Raw genomic sequence first — 18,721 nt, 5'->3', positions numbered from 1 at the left:
GTGTGCGTGTCGCCTGCTCATAATACACATGCGTTCTTAAAAAAAAAAAAAAAACTTTGCTGTCTGTTTCCATTGGAGGACTGATATTAAAATTCTGGTCAATAGTCAAGTCATGTCATCTTTATGTATATAACGCATACAATACAGATCGCATTAAGCAGAAAATAGTGCCATTGCCACAGAAATAAATTAAAATAGAAAACCATCGTTTTAAATTGTAATACAATTTCACAATATTAACGTTTTTTCTGTATTTTTGATCAAATAAATGCAGGCTTGAAGACTTCTTTTAAAAATACAAACTTTTATGTTAGTTGCGATTAGTCGATTTGACAGCACTAGTATCCTCATGTTATGGCCAACATTAAAAATACTATTTCATCAGAATAAAAGTAAACTAAAACTTAAATCAATCAAGTGAATTTAGGCATCACAAAACTACGAGGTGTCAAAATGGATAATAAATTTGAGATTAGCTAAAGACTAAATTTAAGTGTTTTTCCATTATTAGTGCTTTTAAGTATTGAGTGTTAGATGACAGCAAAGGCAAACCAAATGTAAAAATAGAGGTACTGAGCATGCACAATGAAATATTCAATAACTACATATTAAAAACAACCTCTAAAATTGTCCAGTAACCCAAATAATAATGATATATTGTGCATCTCTAATTGTGTTTACATGGGATTTTGCAAGTTACAGCCATCAACCACAAGTAATAAAAGAGTCCTATGAAATACATTCAAGGGAAGCCCTGCGATTATGTGTTCTTGTGTTTTTCCAGTTTGTCAAATCATGCTCCTCCCCAAAGAAAAAAAAGGAAAAACCCACCATGGGAGCAGACAGCAGGAAGGAAACAAGGGGGCCATTTTTAGTTTACAGACCTTGAGGCCACACTGTGGTAAAGTAAGTTGCAAAAACCAAACAGCGCTCATTAAATCACTTAACACCACACATTTACTATCACCACCAGGTCCCCTCACACTCCAATGACGGGTCACGTCCTTTAACGCCTAACAAATGCTCTTAATCTTTTTTTAAAATTCACCTTATCCGACATATTTCGCCACATATCTATACGTTTGCCACAATCGCTAAAGTCTAAATCCATGTATGCACAACTTTTGCCTTCAGAAAAGACTGAGACGCACCTTTGTATAGTAATTGAAAGCAGCATGTTTTAAAGCGGGTGGAGGGGTAACAGTGGTTCCCATCAGAGGGTCTAATCCCCGTGATAGCAGGGGTCCACATCCCTGAGGGCCCTTCTCGGCTAGGGCCGCCCGCCCGTGGGCTGAATCCCCCCACTGATTCCTGGCTTTAATAAGACAACGGAAACACTGATTAGCCCCTCTATTTGGCCACATTCTCCAAATTAGAATCCTTCATTAGTTTATGACCCTGGTCTCAGTGTTAGTGCCCTGTGAACTTAACCCCCCCTCCTCCCGGGGTCCCAAAAAACAGGCAGGCGAGAACTAAACAAGATGACCCTCAACCGCCCTGAGCCCCCCCTTGCCCGCGGTCCGAGTCTATTATAAATGAAAGCTCACAGTAAACTGTTGGAGAAAAAGGGAAAGAGAGGAGAGGTCAACACATCATGTTGACCTTTCCCACTTCTGTCTTCCACAGGGTAAATAATGAAAGCAGGAAGACAAGAGGGAAAAAAAGGAGATAGAGACCAACCTCAAAGGAAAAACAAAACAAAACTAGGCTATAACTTTTTAACCTCCACCAATTCTAGATTCAATCTACACTTTCAATGTGAAACAAGAGTTGCAAAGAATCAGGGTAAACCATATCATAAATGTTATAATTTGCCAGAAGATTAAATAAAATGCACTGCACAATTGTTATCAAGCTGACAACCATATTTCCCAGAAATATTTCTTATTATCTGAATCAGGCAGCGACTTTATTACAAAGCGACAATTAATGCAATATAATGCAATTAATGTCACGCACTTAAAATGTGCATTGCATAGTTCCCGTTTTGCCTTACATAAATGCGTTTAGGCTTGGTGTTTATAATTAATGTTATTCATAGTGAATGCAACTATAATTTATGTTTGTTTTAACTCGTTTTCCAGAAAATAAAGTACACTCTTAGAAATAAAGGTTCTTTATCGCCATTGATGGTTCCATGAAGAACCTTTAACATCCATGGAACCTTTCAATTCCAGAAAAGGTTCTTTACAGTGGAAAAGGGTTCTTTAGATTGTTAAAATGTTCTTCACACTAAGAAAAACTGTTAATTTAAAGGTTCTTTGTAGAACCTAAAATGGTTCACAATACTTCACCTTTATTTTTAAGATTGCGCTACGTTTTTTGAATTCTCAGGAAGCTCAACAACAAACATCTGGAATCGCCACAGAACTTGTTCCCTATAATCCCGGGCTTTTGAGGCGGCAGTGAAACAGTCTTCAAATGACTGGGTGTTGCAGCTTGATTACGACTTCTGATAGCTTTGCGCTTCCCGTCATTTTCGTCCTGCTATCAAAGTGTCACGGGACACCACTGAGGACTAGGCAAAGGCTGAACTAAATATAGAAGGACAAAAAGGTTACAGTGTAACCGTTCACGGCTAAAATCTAACTAGCTTTAATGCGATAGATCTTTTACTGTATGTTCAGAGTCACTCAATCTAGTTTGTTTGTCTATATCTGACCAGGTCACATGACTGTCACTGGATGAATAAAGCAAACCTCTCATGCTCTCTCTCTCTCTCTTTACTTTATCTTTACTGAGCGGATGATTCACAAACTGCACTTTCATTCATGCTGAAACGGAAACCAGGCTGTTGTCAGACTTCCCTTAGCTGTGTGACTCACATGTGGCTGAATGAGAGAGCCATCGGGATACTTCACACAGTCATCTGCTTATCTGCAACCGAAATGAATGGTAAAATATATGCTCTCTAATGAAATCTCTGGCCTTTGGAGAAAAGACATACGTGAGGGTCGTTTATGTGCAGAACAGTAGTGGTCACCTGACAGTAATGTGAGCTTGTTATGGTTTCAAACAGGTTGTCTCACAGCCCTGTCACCACGCCTCATCTGAAGAGGTCCTGATTATAAATAGGAGTATGTTTCTGTTTTCCTGGACAAGCTTGCTGAAGCCTCTAGTGATTCTAGATTCAATCACTTCACTTCAATCAAACACTTTCAATGTGCAATGAGAGTCGCAACGAAAAAGAATTATTCAACATGCGATGCATTTGCTAAATTAATCGATATTTGGCCGAATAATTATTTTTTATTTTTTCATACAAATATGAATCTGTAAATTTCATGAACGTTAATCTATAATTTGCCCGAAAAATTCACTGCTGACCAGATTGACAATGTTTAACAAGCTGAAAGAACTCAATAAAGTTGCAACTCTTATGCAACTCAACAAAAAACGAACAAAATCGTCACTTCCTGGGAAATTGCCGCAAAATATCTGTAATAAAAATGGAAGTTGCAGCAATCGGGGAAGCAACTGTGGCTTTTTTTCATACATCATAAATAACTTGGATCTCATAATGTCAGACGAAACTCAATAAACACTCTGTCATGTTGTCTTGCGTTCGGATGCTGGTGTTTATGAACGCAATCGTGTGAGACGCTTCTGGAAGGGAATTAAACCAAATCATTTTGAAGACAGAATTTGGCTTAGGCATTTCAGATTGATCAAACCAACATTTGAGATGCGATATGATTGGTCTGCTGGTTAGTCCAGTTATCCAATCACATCCACTGTTGAGGCAAAATCACATGAGTTTTGTGTTGCACAACAAGGGATTTGTTTGGTAAATGCGTTTCCAAAAAGCTGCGCTTGAACACACCAAAAGGACTAAAGGCGACTGACTGTACACTAGCATGTGCGTTCAGCTCCGGCGTGCAAGTAAATATCTGTCTACATCAGTAGGTGTCAATAGTCTATCTTCGTCATTCAAAAAGGGAAACCGAAACGAGAACATGCTCGCTTTCATCACTTTTATTCTCCTGCACCGACTCGTTCGCTAAGCTAAACAGACAATCAGTTCTCTCACCAACGGCGCAACGCAGATTCGACGTGCTGAATCGGCCCAAAAAACCCTGAGGCTGTCCGACTAGAGCCAACGGTGCAGAACACACAGAAAAACCAAGCCGACCGACGCTCAAAAAAGTGTGTCCCGGCCTATAGAAATAATGCTCAAAAATAGGTTTCAGATTCACCTGACCTGAATCAGATTCGTTCTTGAAGTGGAACAAACGCCATTTTAAGTTGGACTGTTTTTAATCTGACACACGGTCTTAGAAACAACACTCATGACGCTCAAAGACATCTGACAGTGATATGCTCACAAAAAGTTATTCCTGTGGGAAAGTTATGCACAAACAAAGCTGGAGTCAACAACAATAAGACAATAAATAAAATGAGCCTGCATTTCTCTAAAACCCCAAACAAAGAGAAGTTAAGAAGGAGGGAGTTGTACAGACAAGAAGATACATTCATGTGATGTGTGCATTTGAGCAGTGGCATCAGGGTGAAGATCAAACTGTGCTCTTACACAGTCCACTCAAAAAGGTAGCAGTGTGAGTATGTCTCAATCTTTACAAAAAAAAACATGCTTTATTTTTGCATTGAGGAGAGAGAACTACCAGACTAAATTTGGAGGCGAGTCTTAAGGATCAGTCGTCCTCATTGGTGGATGCATTGACAGTCGCAACATTTCCAAAACATTAGCCTTGGTCTTGTGAGCCGTCTACACAAATGGCGTTTTACCCTTCCTGTCCCTCGACCCCCTTTTGCACAATTCCTGGAGATCTGGTCCAAATGAAGCAGATGTTCTCCAGATGTTCCTCTTCTAAACATCTGGTTTTTAAAAGCTCTCGGTTTTATCATAGTAAATTGGAGACTAATCATGTTTGTCTAGAAGCTATTGGTCAGAGGGTCACAGTTCCAGACGTCCCAGAAACTAAATTCGTTCCTAATATAGCAGCTATTAAATAAATAAGAATTTGAATAGGACATATCAAAAAGACACAGTGTACTGTTCCTGTGTCCTGTGGACAGACTTCTGCGGCTAGGCAGATGAGTTTACCAGGCCGTCCCGTCCTCCACTCGTTCTACGCTGCTACACTGGGCCTTTGTTCCCCTCTGAAACCCAATCCGCAGAAGCTCTAAGTACCCCCACACACACACACACACACACAGAGAGAAGGAAACCTTGGCACACAAGCTAACACAATGTAGTAAAAACTATAAACCAGCTGGAAAAAAAGATTCCTTATTGGGATTTTTGATCAAAAAAGAGCTTTCTTCTGCATATGAAAGCTGGAGACATTTTCTTAAAGGGGTCATATAATGCCATTTTTGTACAAGCTAGTATGATTCTTTAGGGTCTAAATTAAAAGTTTGTAATTAGTGCTGTCAAACGATTAAAATATTTAATCGCGATTAATCGCATTAATGTCATAGTTAACTCGCGATTAATCGCATTTAATCGCACATTTTTATCTATTCTAAATGTCTCTTGATTTCTTTTAGTCCCATTATTTTTTTCTCAGTTTAATGCTCTTATCAACATGGAAAAGTGGATCGGCTTGCTTTGTGCAAATGTTTTTTATTGAAAACAATATTGGCATATACTGTTCAATTTCACACTAAAACATTATCACTTGGAGCAAATAATCTCTCACACAATATAACACTGTCCATCAATAAAAGGGTGAAATAAATACTGACGAGGTCCTGATATTGACGAGGGGGCGGAGAATTCGCATCAGCTGTGTGTGTGTGTGTGTGTGCTGGCCATCATCAAGTGGTATTTCAGACTGGACGTGCTGCGATGATGATAGCTCAGTTCACAACGACAAAACACACAGATCACTTTGGTCTCGTCAATGGAACCATTTGGCAACTTTTTAAAAGTAAACTTTCCATTCAGAATCTTACTGGCATCCATTTCGGCGTCTCGCGCTCGTCATCCACTCAAAACTGGACGTTTTGAACGTTCCTATAACATTCAGAAATAACGTTTTTATAACTTAATGGGAACGTTATGAAAACATTCTTATAACCTAAAATTGTTAGCTGGGGAAGAGGAGAGATTCGCGATTGCACTGAACACGTTTTAAGTGCAGGCATATTCTCTGAGTGAGCCCAGAGAAAATTCTTACAAGAGCAGCGTGTATCTGAGAGCGCGCGCGACTCGAGCAGAGAGATTCGTGCTCGGCACATTATATTCCGCGCGCGAGCAGAGAGATTCGCGCTCGCGCATCCGGCTCGCAAGCCCAAACAAGTGTGTGCGGCGTGCCTGTTGTTTTGTTTCCGGTCTAGCTAGATCCGCTTGCGCTTTCAAAACGTCCTCGCGCGCCGCAAGCCATTGAAATGAATGGGTTTCATAGCGCAGCGGCCCGCATGCCGTCCTGTTGCAAAAGCATGTGAAAAAAAAACTACAAAGTTTGCTAGGCCAAAAAGACCGTTAATCGCGCGATAAAAAAATTAACGCCGTTAAAATGGGTTTGCGTTAACGCCGTTAATAACGCGTTTAACTGACAGCCCTATTTGTAATATACTTTAATTAAAAAGTCTCATTAGTATGGTAAGAAAACACTTATTTTACTTGGTCAAAAACAGCTCTGTTTTCAGCACGCCGTTTCAGTGCATATGCCTTTAAATGATAATGAGCTTCGCTCACCTCGCCTCTCTGTTCTGTGCGTACACCGTTTGTAACACAATAACCATAACGCGTTGTTCATTATAAACGTGGGATTATGAATTATATTGAGAACGTCATACATAGAAAACATGCCGTAATGTACCCTGAGTGTAAACCTTAGACGCATTCATTGTGAAGCGTGCAGCTAGCGATTTGCAAAGATTAATATAAATATTAATATAAAGTTTAATAAAACGTTACAATCACTTCCGTTCTTCTGGAGATTCAGCAGGAACACGAATATCTGGTACCGATCCTTTTTTCATGAGCAGCTTCTTAGCAAAACCAGCTTTATACTGACCCTCGTTTATAAAGCAGTCTGCTGAGAAATGATTTGCGCAAACATGAACGCATTGACGTTGCTCGTGGGGAATATTCCCTTCGAAAACAAACTCCGCCACTGCGTCTTCAGCGGTTCGGATTTAGGAACATTAAAATGACTGTGTTCGTTATTACACCCAAGAACAGAACACCACAATCGCTTAGACGCCATTCTGCTCATAGACAGTGCTCCAGCATATCAACAATGACCGCGCCGGTCCGCGCAGACTATGATTAACAGCTCGCTCACGAGCGAGGGCGGGTCTGTGTTGAAACGATGCTGTCAATCAACAATCGTAGGAGGGGCTTCCGAGTGTGTGACGTCACAAAATCGAACGGCTCAATTTGAGGCAGGGGAAAACATATAAGGAGATTAAAACAAAAACACTGGATGGATTTTGATCATTATATGATGGTTGTGTACAGGCACTGCCAACACACATTTCAGTACAATCAACTTGTAAAAGTGCGTACCATTATATGACCCCTTTAATGTAGCTATTGTTCAAAACAACATTGAATGACTTTGTCAACTAAAATACATGTAACAAGTCTTCCATTTCTAAAATGACTGGTAGCACTGCAAACTCAAAGGGTTAGTTCACCCAAAAATATATAAACATTGATCAGTAGCTACGTTTACATGGACATCTTTTGTTTTAGTGTTACACATGAACGCTAAATAAAGTGATCAGGTTGATGTGCACGTTTATGTCACAAAGCTTCAAATCGGAATTGATTTTTTGATATGCACACTGCACAAATATAGTTTCCCACTGTTTGCGCAACCTAAACATTCTCTAATATTGCTCCATTTCTTTGTTTTATACAGCACAGTTTATCTTTATCTATTTCGGGTCCTAAATAGGAGACGACGAGCACATGAACCGTTTGTGCCGCGCTGCTTATATTTATCAAGCAATAAAAACGCCCCTTCCAGCGCCTCTCTGTGGATGAGAGTCTGAAACAGGGACTGATGGGACGTTGTCCTGCTCCACTTCGAAGACGATGAGTGAAAGGAGAATTTTAGAAAGACACGACACTCATTCATGACACTATATTTAAAAACAACATCAGCTCGTTCCATGCGTCATATGTCTGTCAATATGCCATTTCTACGTCATTGCACATGCGCAGTACTTTCCAGTTTCGGGTTTCATTCCGATCAAGGCCCTGTCCCAAATGGCACACTTCATGTGCACTTTCGGTCTTGTGGACTTACAATGGCTGCCGCGTGCGCGTGTCCGTTAAGTCCGTGAGACCGCAGTGTGTACCATTTGTCATTTTTAGATCTCAGAAGGGTGCTCGCGAGCGCCCCCTCTGCGGTCGATTTGCGCCCTTGATGCGCACTTTTGCCGAGCCCGCGCTGATGCGGACTCCACAGCAGACTTCTTCCCGACATTCAAAGCGGCGTTACGTCGCGAAAGTGCGGACTCAGAGGAAGACCGCGAGTGCTTAGGGTTCCATTTGGGACAGGGCCCAAGTGCTTACTTGCCTGACTACATCAGACTTCCTACTTCCGCTAATTTCATTTCGCTCCTGTAGTCCAGGGGTTCTCAAACATTTTGGAGCCAGGGACCCCTTACAGGGGAAAAACATTTTCAAGGACCCCCTCATATTTATAACAGTGACTGAGCCTAAAGTTAATGTGGGAGCGGTTAATGAAATATTTTGACACAAATAGTCTCCACCCAGGGTCATATGCAGGGTTTTCTAAATAGCATACTGAGGTCCCAAAAGTGATCTTGCTAGGGGGGTTCGGGGGCATGCCCCCCTGAGGAATTTTAGATTTTCTTGATCTACACGTGCATTTTAAGGTGTTTTTAAGGCCAAAAATTTTACTTTTTTCTTGATATACCCAGAAAGAATGGAAGTGCAATGTGACAACATGTCCCATAGGTGGGGCACATTGTAACATGACCATATGACAGATTAAAATGTTATCTGATCTAATCAAACAAATATACAAGACAAACAAAAATATTTTCTCAATAAAATACAATTATTAACTTTTTCATATAAAATAATGGCATTTTAAAATAATTAAAAATAAACTAATTTTTGAGTTTGACAACGAACACACAGCTATACAACATAGTTCAAACATATTCATTGTAACGCGTGACAACATGACCCACTTGCACAACTGGGATTTACGTTGTGGCGTTGTATATTTCCTTTCCCGGTTGATACATTGCAAACTGATTGTTTCTGTCGTTCGTTTAAAACTTCTATCTAAAACAGCTGTTTAGTTTAGCGATTTACATCTTATCTCGCACTTTATGACCGAATAACTGAAGCGTCATGCGGAAATTCGCGCTCGGCTTGCAGCTTCTGTGAACATAAACCCGCCTACTTTGATTTAATCTCCGACTCAAACATTTTGACATTGACGAGCGCTGTTAGTCTGCTGAAACCGCTCAGATGAGAAGGTCAGTTATCATCGCGATGTTTAATATCCTTGCAGCACCTAATTAGAGTTAATATTAGGCAATTATTTCACAACTTTCATTATACACATAGAAAAATTACAGAGGCCTCAATTGAGGGACCTCAATTGTGGGTATACGACCCTGTCCCTATGCACAAATTTATAATTTACTGTATTTTCCAGAAAATAAGTTGCACCTGAGTGTGTAATACTTTGTTGCGTTCTTGAGGCGTAGTAGGCCTACTTCCCCTCACGATCCACAGCAAATCCTTAAATTAATGGTATTCAGAACAAAACGAGAATGAAAAATAATAATATTAATAGATAATAATACAAATAATAATAATAATAGTATACAGACAACATTTATTTAAAACATCAAGTCTAAACTAATTAAGTTGAATCGAAACTGAAACTGCAGACGTTGGGCTCGTGCATCTCTCATTCGGTCCAAAGTTTCCATATTTGCGATGTAGCCTAACATTTGGATGCTTAACTATTTATGTAAAGAAAGCTTCATGCTTCAGTCCCAATATAGGCCTACAAGTATCAGCATCTTCACATTTGGAGAAATGAGATTGGAACAACAGCAAGTCGACAGTATATGATTGACCGTCACTGCCTTCATAGTGTACAACAGACAAATTAAATTAAGCAGAACTTTTTATAAGTTCGGTGAGTATTTTATTTTGATAATGAACAGGTTTTGATGTCAAATTAGCAGTGCTAGAACTGACATATTGTGCGCGCACACGAGACGCCGGCGCGAACACTTGGATTTTTCCTCAGCAGTGGAAACAAAGGAATACTCTTATTTATGGTCATACAGATAAGAGTACATCATTCAAAATGGCAAAGTGTCTATTTTTTATTTGTGTATAATTAAAAATGACTACAAAATGCCATGCCTTTTAAAAATAAAGAACACAACAGGATGCGCGTTCTGCCGTCTCTGTCTCCTTTCTGGCGCACGTGCCCAAAAATCGACCAAAACACAGCGAATACTTGACGCACAGACATAAGAAATATAGATAGATTATCTATCCATAGAAACCTTTAAGAGCCTACTTTTTTATTATTTGACATTAAATGCATTATATAAGTCACTTTGGAATAAATAGCAAGTTTTCAGATGCTAAAGAAAAGATGACTTATAGTCGGGGAAAAACGGTAGGCTGTTATAAATTATTTCGCGTACCCCCTGGCTATAGTTCACGGACCACCAGGGGTCCGCGGACCCCACTTTGAGAACCACTGCTGTAGTCAGTCTGAGATAGCAGCCTATCTTTCTGTTTTCCACCGGCCTGAAAACAGCCTGGCCAATCAACGAACAGAGGGCGGGCTGAAAGCCGTGACGTAGTCGGTAAGCGCCGTGTTTAAGATTAGGTCAGGGAAATCGAAAACGACCGCTGATATGGAGACGCGGATGCAATTCGCTCTGTTGTGGAGAATATTCCCGGCATTAGCAAACTGAAGCCCGAACACGAAGAGTGTGTATTAAACATTTTGAATGGAGGTGATGTTGTGGCCCTACTCCCTTTGGGAAAAGTTTAATTTATCAACTATTAACGTTACCGATCGTCAGCGAGAAACTGGGGAGCCTTTTGACAGGTCAGTGTCTCTTTTCTTTTCCAGGTCTTAAATACCGTAAAACTTCAAATAATAGCCAGGGCTTTTATTTGCCCAAATCGTCGAACTGCACCAGCTTGTACTTGAGATAGGCGTCTAACTTATATGAGACAGGCCTTTATAGTTGAGATGTTGTTCATTGAGATGTTGTTCCTAGAGTCTATAATCTCTAAAAATCTCCAAATGCTCCACGTGAAACCGCGGTCTTCCGACCTCTTACTATCTTGTCGACTGATTTTTATGAATATGCGCGAGGGAGAGAGAGCAAGACAGCGCTCGTGTTGTTTGTAGACGTGGGAGTGCGCGCGCGCGGCCGGGGCTCTCTCTCTCTCTCTCTCTCTCTCTCTCTGCTCGTTTGTGCCCTGTCAAGCGCAGCAGTCATTCTATTACATCACTCACAGATCAAAAAAGTCGTTTACAGCCATGTTCACTCGGGTATTTCGCTCGCATCATCAAGTGTTTACAGTGGAAGTTCGATCATAGATTTGAGTTCGATGCATGATGTCTGTGGTTCGATGGCTGTGTCGGCGCATAACATACGTCATAAACAAACTTATCTGATTGGCTTACGGGTAACCACTGATTTTAAACTTCAGTACGCGCCCCCTAGCGAGAGAGAAAACACTTCTCTATTATGCTATCCCAGACTCTGTGTACGAAGCAAAGTGAAGTAGCAGAGTCTGGTATTACCAGGCTAGTGCTTACATGTTCGGATAAGGAAATGTTTAAAGCACCCCTTATAATCCAAATTAAATTTTAATCCGATTTGGCCAATACATTCCGACTGTGCTACTACTAGACCGATTACAATCGGATTATTAGGGTCCATGTAAAGACAGCTAGTGAACATACATAGATAGAGCACTCAAATTTGGTAAACATGAGCTCAAGCGTGTTTCCATGACGTGCAAGAACCAATGAGGTTCATTCTCACGTGTCACGCCAGGATGTTTGAGCTTCTGCACAAACTGCAAATGTATTCTTGCGTGTCAGTCAAGTGTGGTTGAGCTTCCATTTTCCGTATTTGATGTGGTCTATGCTAGCCTGGTAATACCAAACTCTGCTACTGGGGGGGGGGGGGGGGTTGTATGGCGCTTGTATGAAGTATAAAATCATTGGTTACCTGTAAGCCAATCACATAACGCAATCACCTCTCTCTCCAACTTAAACATCACCTCCATTCAAAATGTTTAACAAACACTCTTCTTGTTCGGGCTTCAGAAGCGATGTACAGAAGCGAACTGAAATTGAGCGGAACTACAAAGTCTATCGTAGTCAGGCTAGGTCTATGCATGTTTGCCGATCAATGTTTAAATGTAAATAAAAACCTAAATTTAACCCCTTCATCATATACAGCGTTCGTGTTTCTTTAAAAGACCTGGATTAAACCACTCAATTCATACAGATTTTCATTATACTATCTCTGTAACCCCAATCTAAAGGACAACGATGCCTTACCAATTCAAAAGACAAACAATGTTGCCACATCAAGCATGACAACTTACTTTAAGAAGTATCTCTGTCCCGAAGGGGTCTTGGCCATCTCCCAACCTGGGGGCAGCGGCACATCATCGGGTATCTCGTACGAGGACTGGCGGAGGTGCTGAGGTGGGGCAGGACCCATGCTGCTCAGCGTGCCTGGGGAAATGGCACCCATCTGCAGGGAGGCCGGCGAGGAGTGTGCCCTGACGTGCTGGGGCGTGAGGGTGCCAGCAGTACCTGCATCTGTGCTGGCCTGTAGAGGGATAGAGGATTAGGATTACATTGGAAGCAAAAAGGCTACAAGCAATAAGTCTCTTAAAAAGCGAAGAGGCTTATGTCTAAAGTAAACCTAAATATTCAAAACACCAATTTTGAAGTCACATATACACACAACACCAAGAACAGAACACATACACATGTACACCCACACAATTAACTTCAATATGCACCACTGCGAAGGTCATTATACTAAATACATTTTTCCTCTTATACTTCTGCTGAAATGATAACAGAAATTAGGGTTGCAATACAATACAGTACATAAATCCATCCATTAATCTTGATAAATATCACATGGTAATCGTCAAAGCATTATTCTTTATAAATTTTGTTTCCGTTGCTTTTTATGTCACATCTGTTTTCTTGATGCCATAAAAGTCCTCCATGCGTAGAATTTGTTACTGTGAACATTCTTTGTAACTTTAACTAATTACTCTGCTCAACTAGCCAATAACTTTTTAAAGGAAACATGGAGGAAAAAACTGTTGTTTGCTGCAGTGAAATTATTAATGAGCTCAGTGATGTATTGCACGTACAAGCTTTTTTTCAAGGTACAAAATATAATGCAAATACATTAATAACATAGTTTGCATTTTACTTGTTAAGCTATTTATATACATTTATTTAAAATAAAACTATGTTTTAAACTATGGGTTGGAAAAGTATAGGAAATTAGTCCGTTTTTCCAATGAATAAAGGGAAAGTCAAAGTGCATGTGAACCAGGATACAAACAAGAAAACTTATTTCCATCTTGAATAAAAACATGGAAACATACAATACAACTGAGTATTTTTTTTTTTTTTTTTTTTTTACACAAGCGGGCACTGCTGTCCTCTTGAATCATAGCAGAGAGTTGCTTTCATTAGTTTTATCAGCTTATTTCACAACAACAAAAGGTTAAGAAACGGATGTCGCCTACGCTGCAGACTTTAGGAGGAGCTAAGAAGGAAACAGGCTGTCCTGGAGCAACTTTTCAGCACAACTCGCCGTGTACGCATGCGCGAGATGTGATTCCAAGATCGAGAAAACTCAATTACTTTTGTAGTTAACCCTTTTTGTTGTTGATGTTGTAAAACTTTTTTAAGCTTCAAACGATAGCCGAACGATTTAAGTATCTTCTCTCGTGGCACAAGTGCTGGAAACTAAAGACTATAATCCGCAACTAAACTATGAACTATAAAACGGACCGCTTATATATCGCCATTCTTGTGAAAATGAAAAGTGTTCATCAGGCAAAATGTTTCATCTAAAGACAAAGCGATAAATGTAAAGGTCAGTGATGGAATTGTAAAGAACAGAACACTGAACTCGGCTGTTTAGAATCACAAGATCACAACTAGCGAAGGGAATCACTCTTTTGAGTCGGTTCTTTTCAATGAACTGGTCAAACGGGTTAGCATAGTGTCTGAACCGTTTTGTGATTCAGTCCGAATCATTCGTTCAAAAGTTCACTCATACACTGAATCGTTTTATGTACGGAGGTTTCCCTCTGTAAAACAGTAACGGAATGATTTATGTAACACACAACTAAAATAAAGTTGGATGAAGTGTGTCGGCTACCTAGGCCTACCATCTACAGAAATCAAACCTGGAAATTGAATCTTATCGTTTGACAGGAACTTGTACGCAGCAAGCGAATTACTTTGTACTGTTAGTCAAGACATTTAAGCCCAATAAGTAGGCTACACAATTATTTGACAAAGTAGCCTAATGTTTCACCGTCACTGTGACTGTACCATGGTGCAGCCAAAATGGCACCAAATTCAAATAGAGCTAGAGAATTAGCCTTATGCTATTGAGATTTTTAATAAACATATTAGATCAAACTATGTTTCAGGTTAGCAGTATAGCCTACTTAACGATAACTTTCAATTGAGCTATTTTTCCTGTGGAGCAGTTGGTTGCTTTAGTCGTTCACACACACATTTCTAACGTATTATGAATTTTTAGGTTCTGACTGAGTACTGTTGTTTATTTTTATTGAAATGCATATTATTATTTTTAACTTTGGTCAAAACTTGCTGTCATATATTATCAGTGGACACTTTATTTTCCCTGTATTTTTCCCTTAATGCAGTCATCCCTGTTCTTTGTTCATGCAATAAAAAAAATCTATACGCGACAAAATGCGTCGAACTAAAGTCGCGTGAAACTGTGCGCGCGCCAGTTGCAGTGTCAGCCGCAGGAAAAGTTTGTGGAAATAGTTTGTGGTTTCTGTGGGGTGGTCTTACTTGTCTGGAGTGGGACTTTGGCTCTGGCGGCTTGAAGAATGAGTCTGGCAGCTTTCTCATCCTCATCGGCACGGAAGGGGGGACGATGGTGTTTTTCGGGTTCATCACAGCGTTAAAAAGAGCCTCCAGATCGGTCTCGGAGTCTCCCCGAACATGGACGATCTGATGGCCGACAGGAGGGTTGTGCTGGCTCGGATCCATGACTCCAAATAAAATAGAGCTCTGCTTTCTATCCGACTGAAATAGTGTAAACAGGAAAGTTGACTGCAACCATAAAACGCCGAAAAGTTAGATCCAAACAGCCGTTTTCTGTCCGTCCACTTTATTAATTATCCAAGCCTTGCGAAAAAAAGTAGGCAACGCAGTGTTTTTCTTCTTCCCAAAAACACCCCAATATATGTGGAAACAAGCATATCTACTGAACTTTATCCTTTAAACTTTTTATAAAGTGTCTGAACTCTTTAACAGCGCTGTTCGTGTGACTTCCCTAAAAGTTTACGGCTCTTCTAACGCAGACATTGGTAGTGACTGTCCTGCGCTTTGAAAATCACAGCCCTCTCACTAACCTAGCTAACTTTTTTTCTTCTTCTCTCAACTTCTGAAAGTTTGGGCAGGACATCAAACTTTATGAGTCATGTGACCGCTGACTCAGAGGGGCGGGTCTTAAGCAAGGGCCTTTAAAGCAACACGAGTTCCTTCTGTGTGGGGGCCCATGTATTTAGTCCATACATATTTATATTCCATAAGTATTTAAAGTATAAAGTACTTATATATCTGTTATTGTCTTAAATAATATCATTTTTTTCATGCTAATACATTTTTATAAATATTTTCATATCTTAATGTGTATCACCAAATAGGCTTACAATAATAATAATAATAAAACAATCATCATGACACAGCCATTTTTCTTTTCTTTTATAATAAAGTGGTCATACAAGGCTGTTTTGTGTGTTTTCAGGGGGTTTCACGATTTTTTATTACTATTTAAGCTTTGCGATGAAGTGTCACACACCATGGAATAAATATCTTTATACAAAAATACACCAATGAAGTTCAAGCACTCGCTTCCTTATGAATAAAGAAATAAATTGTCTTTCATTATGTAGAAAGCCGCAGAAAAGTAGTTCCATGCAGTTCCCATAATTGTTATGTAAATGAGCCTTCCCGTTCCATTGAGAAATCATTTTGTCAAGACTGAGGCCAGCTCTTTTCCCATACATTTAACATTGAGTGACTGATTATGAAGCCCTTTTAATCCCCTGCGGGAACTGTAAGAGCATGATGAATGGATTAAAAAAGTTACTTTGTACTTTTCTCTCTTTTTTTTTTACCAGCCAACCAATATCCAGCCCTAACATGAACAGTCTCTGCAAGCCATATATAATGAACCACATTATGTGTGTGGTTTTTGTCATTCCGTTGTCATTTAGATTCTGCTCTGAATTATCTCCATATTAATGATCATAAACTGGATGGGTTGAAACACCATCATTTATGAGTGTTGTGAAATCACTACTTGATCGCACCCTTCTGACTGACTCTGTGTTCAGTAAAGATTTACAGAACGAAAAAAAATTTTTTTGAGGAAAAAGTTTCATTTGAATTGTGGTCATGTAAGTCTGTGACACAGAAAAAAAAAGGTTCAAAGTAGTTCAGTTTCGACTTGACTCGATTTTAAAGAACGCTTAATGCGGCTAAGAAAAATGTCCTGAATGATTGCATAATACTTTCATGTTCAAAAGTTTTTTTTGTTTTTTTTTTTGTGATCAAGTATATGTTTACGAGCTGTTTAAGTCATAAAACTGAATTAAAATGAAAAATGAGTTAAAACAAAAACAATTAATTAAAACCAAATTCATAAAATGATCCCAGCAGCTGACAGAACCCTTAAGATTAGAAGATTTTCTTCTGTTTTATAATTAGGCTGTATTAAGTTTTTTTTTTTTTTTTTTTTTGCTGTTTTGAACTTAAACATTTAGGTTTGCCATTTTTAATAAAAAATGCTAAAAATTAATGGGGATGTGCGGATGGAAGGCATATCATTTTAAAATGTCATGTTTTCTCTAAAATATGTAAAACACTCTTTGTACTTGACATTAATTTACAGTTTTGTGATAAATATTTTTAATCTGCATTAATTTGCAGCAGACAGATATAAAAAAAATATCTGATAACTATATGCAATTTTTAAACGTACAGAACAAAAAGTTGCTGCCTTAAATTTTTAAGTACAATCAACTTGGATGTTTTAATTCCTAACTTAAATTACATATGACCCAAAAAATTAGTTGAATCTTGTACTGTATAACTTAAAAAGTAAAAAAAAGTTTAAACTTATTTGGATGAGTTAAAGCAATGTAAAAGCATGTTTTTATAACTTATTGATCTTTTTTTTTTTTTACAGTGATGATTCAACAAAATTCTCTTCATGTCTCCCCTTGTGTTTCAGTGCAAAGCATTACGGTCTCTTTATGTTTGAACATTTGCATCATGTAACACATGATACTCCTAATTAGTTGCTGTTTATTTATGTTTAATAAAAATATGTTGCTGCCTCAAGTGGATTATCCTGTGCATACAAGATACACATTAAAGAGTGGTAAATATCCTGAAATGACAGTATTTGAGGTTTGTTCGGGGGTCTACCCGTCCGGCCCTGGGGGAGACCACCCACCCAGCTGTCCTGAGGGTAACTATCATTTAGTCAACATGTCCCAACATCTTCAAGCCTGTGACTATTGTTGACATGAGTATTACACGAGAAACAGAAGTTATTGAACACAATTGGTTGTCAGTGGTTTAGGATTGTAAAACTGCAGGCTCAATTGCTTGAATAATTTAGTTTTTTCTCTCAAAACAATAAGTTCGGATCTGATCAGATTTAAATTTCTAATTGATTTTGGCAAATTGCATGTGTGCAAAAGAGTAATTTGCTCAATAACTTGCAATTTAAATCTGATGAGTTGATTCTCAGTGCAATTGTCAAACTCTTCACAACGTCTTAAATGTTTTCATTGTGTGAGCTATGGATGCAACACCATCCATTCAGTTATCAAAATCTCCCAGACATGCATGAATATATTCCATAAATATATCTGACATGCAATGTTTGTAATGTCTGCTAAATTGGCAAGAGTCCTGACATTGTAATGACATAGAAATCACAATCTTACCAATCAACCAATCAAGTTTGGAATGAGTTTGCTGAGAGTTTACAATTTTTGAGCATGAAGGAACATCACAAACCTAAAATAAATGAATAATAATAAAATAAATTACTGTATAAAAACAAATGTCCATTTTATTTTTATGTACTATGTACTGACTTTTCACAGTAAATTTTTACCTAAAATCTGTTTCTCATTCGGATAGATAAAACCGACATTCTTGTATAGTACAGTCAGTGTCAACAAAAAAGTAGAAAAAACATGACATTTATTTCCATGGTAAAACAACATCTAAACATTTTGACCAGCGTGGCACTCATGATGACAAAAACACTTTTTATTTTGGTGGCATTTGGTGTTCAATATCTAGGTTTTGAAGTATGAATTCGATATTTTGGGTGAGTTACTACATTTTGCAGACATGCAACAGAGTTCTGATGTTCCAGCAAACTGTTGTGACAATTGCACTTACAGTTTGGAGAATGCTAAGAC

The 18,721-nt window shown here is 38.9% G+C and overlaps 1 protein-coding gene across 2 annotated transcripts in view; it reads right to left on the bottom strand.

Moving 5' to 3' along the window:
* The window catches only part of yap1 (Yes1 associated transcriptional regulator), a 39,106-nt gene extending 23,445 nt beyond the window's left edge, over positions 1–15,661 (bottom strand). Inside the window, exons 1-2 of one of the 2 annotated variants that reach the window (XM_056256238.1) lie at positions 15,060–15,661; positions 12,572–12,801 (exon numbers count right to left, since the gene is read on the bottom strand). In XM_056256238.1, coding sequence (XP_056112213.1) covers positions 12,572–12,801; positions 15,060–15,260 — 431 coding nt within the window. In that variant the 5' untranslated portion in view covers positions 15,261–15,661. The remainder of the gene's footprint in view (positions 1–12,571; positions 12,802–15,059) is intronic. The other variant, XM_056256230.1, reaches the window with a different exon arrangement.
* Between the last annotated feature and the right edge of the window lie 3,060 nt (positions 15,662–18,721).

The sequence above is a fragment of the Rhinichthys klamathensis genome, unplaced genomic scaffold, assembly GCF_029890125.1.
Source record: "Rhinichthys klamathensis goyatoka isolate OS25496 unplaced genomic scaffold, OSU_Roscu_1.1 h1tg000005l_1, whole genome shotgun sequence".
NCBI classification, from domain to species: domain Eukaryota; kingdom Metazoa; phylum Chordata; class Actinopteri; order Cypriniformes; family Leuciscidae; genus Rhinichthys; species Rhinichthys klamathensis.
Note: the sequence above shows the minus strand (reverse complement) of the source record. Positions and strands in the feature narration are given on the sequence as shown.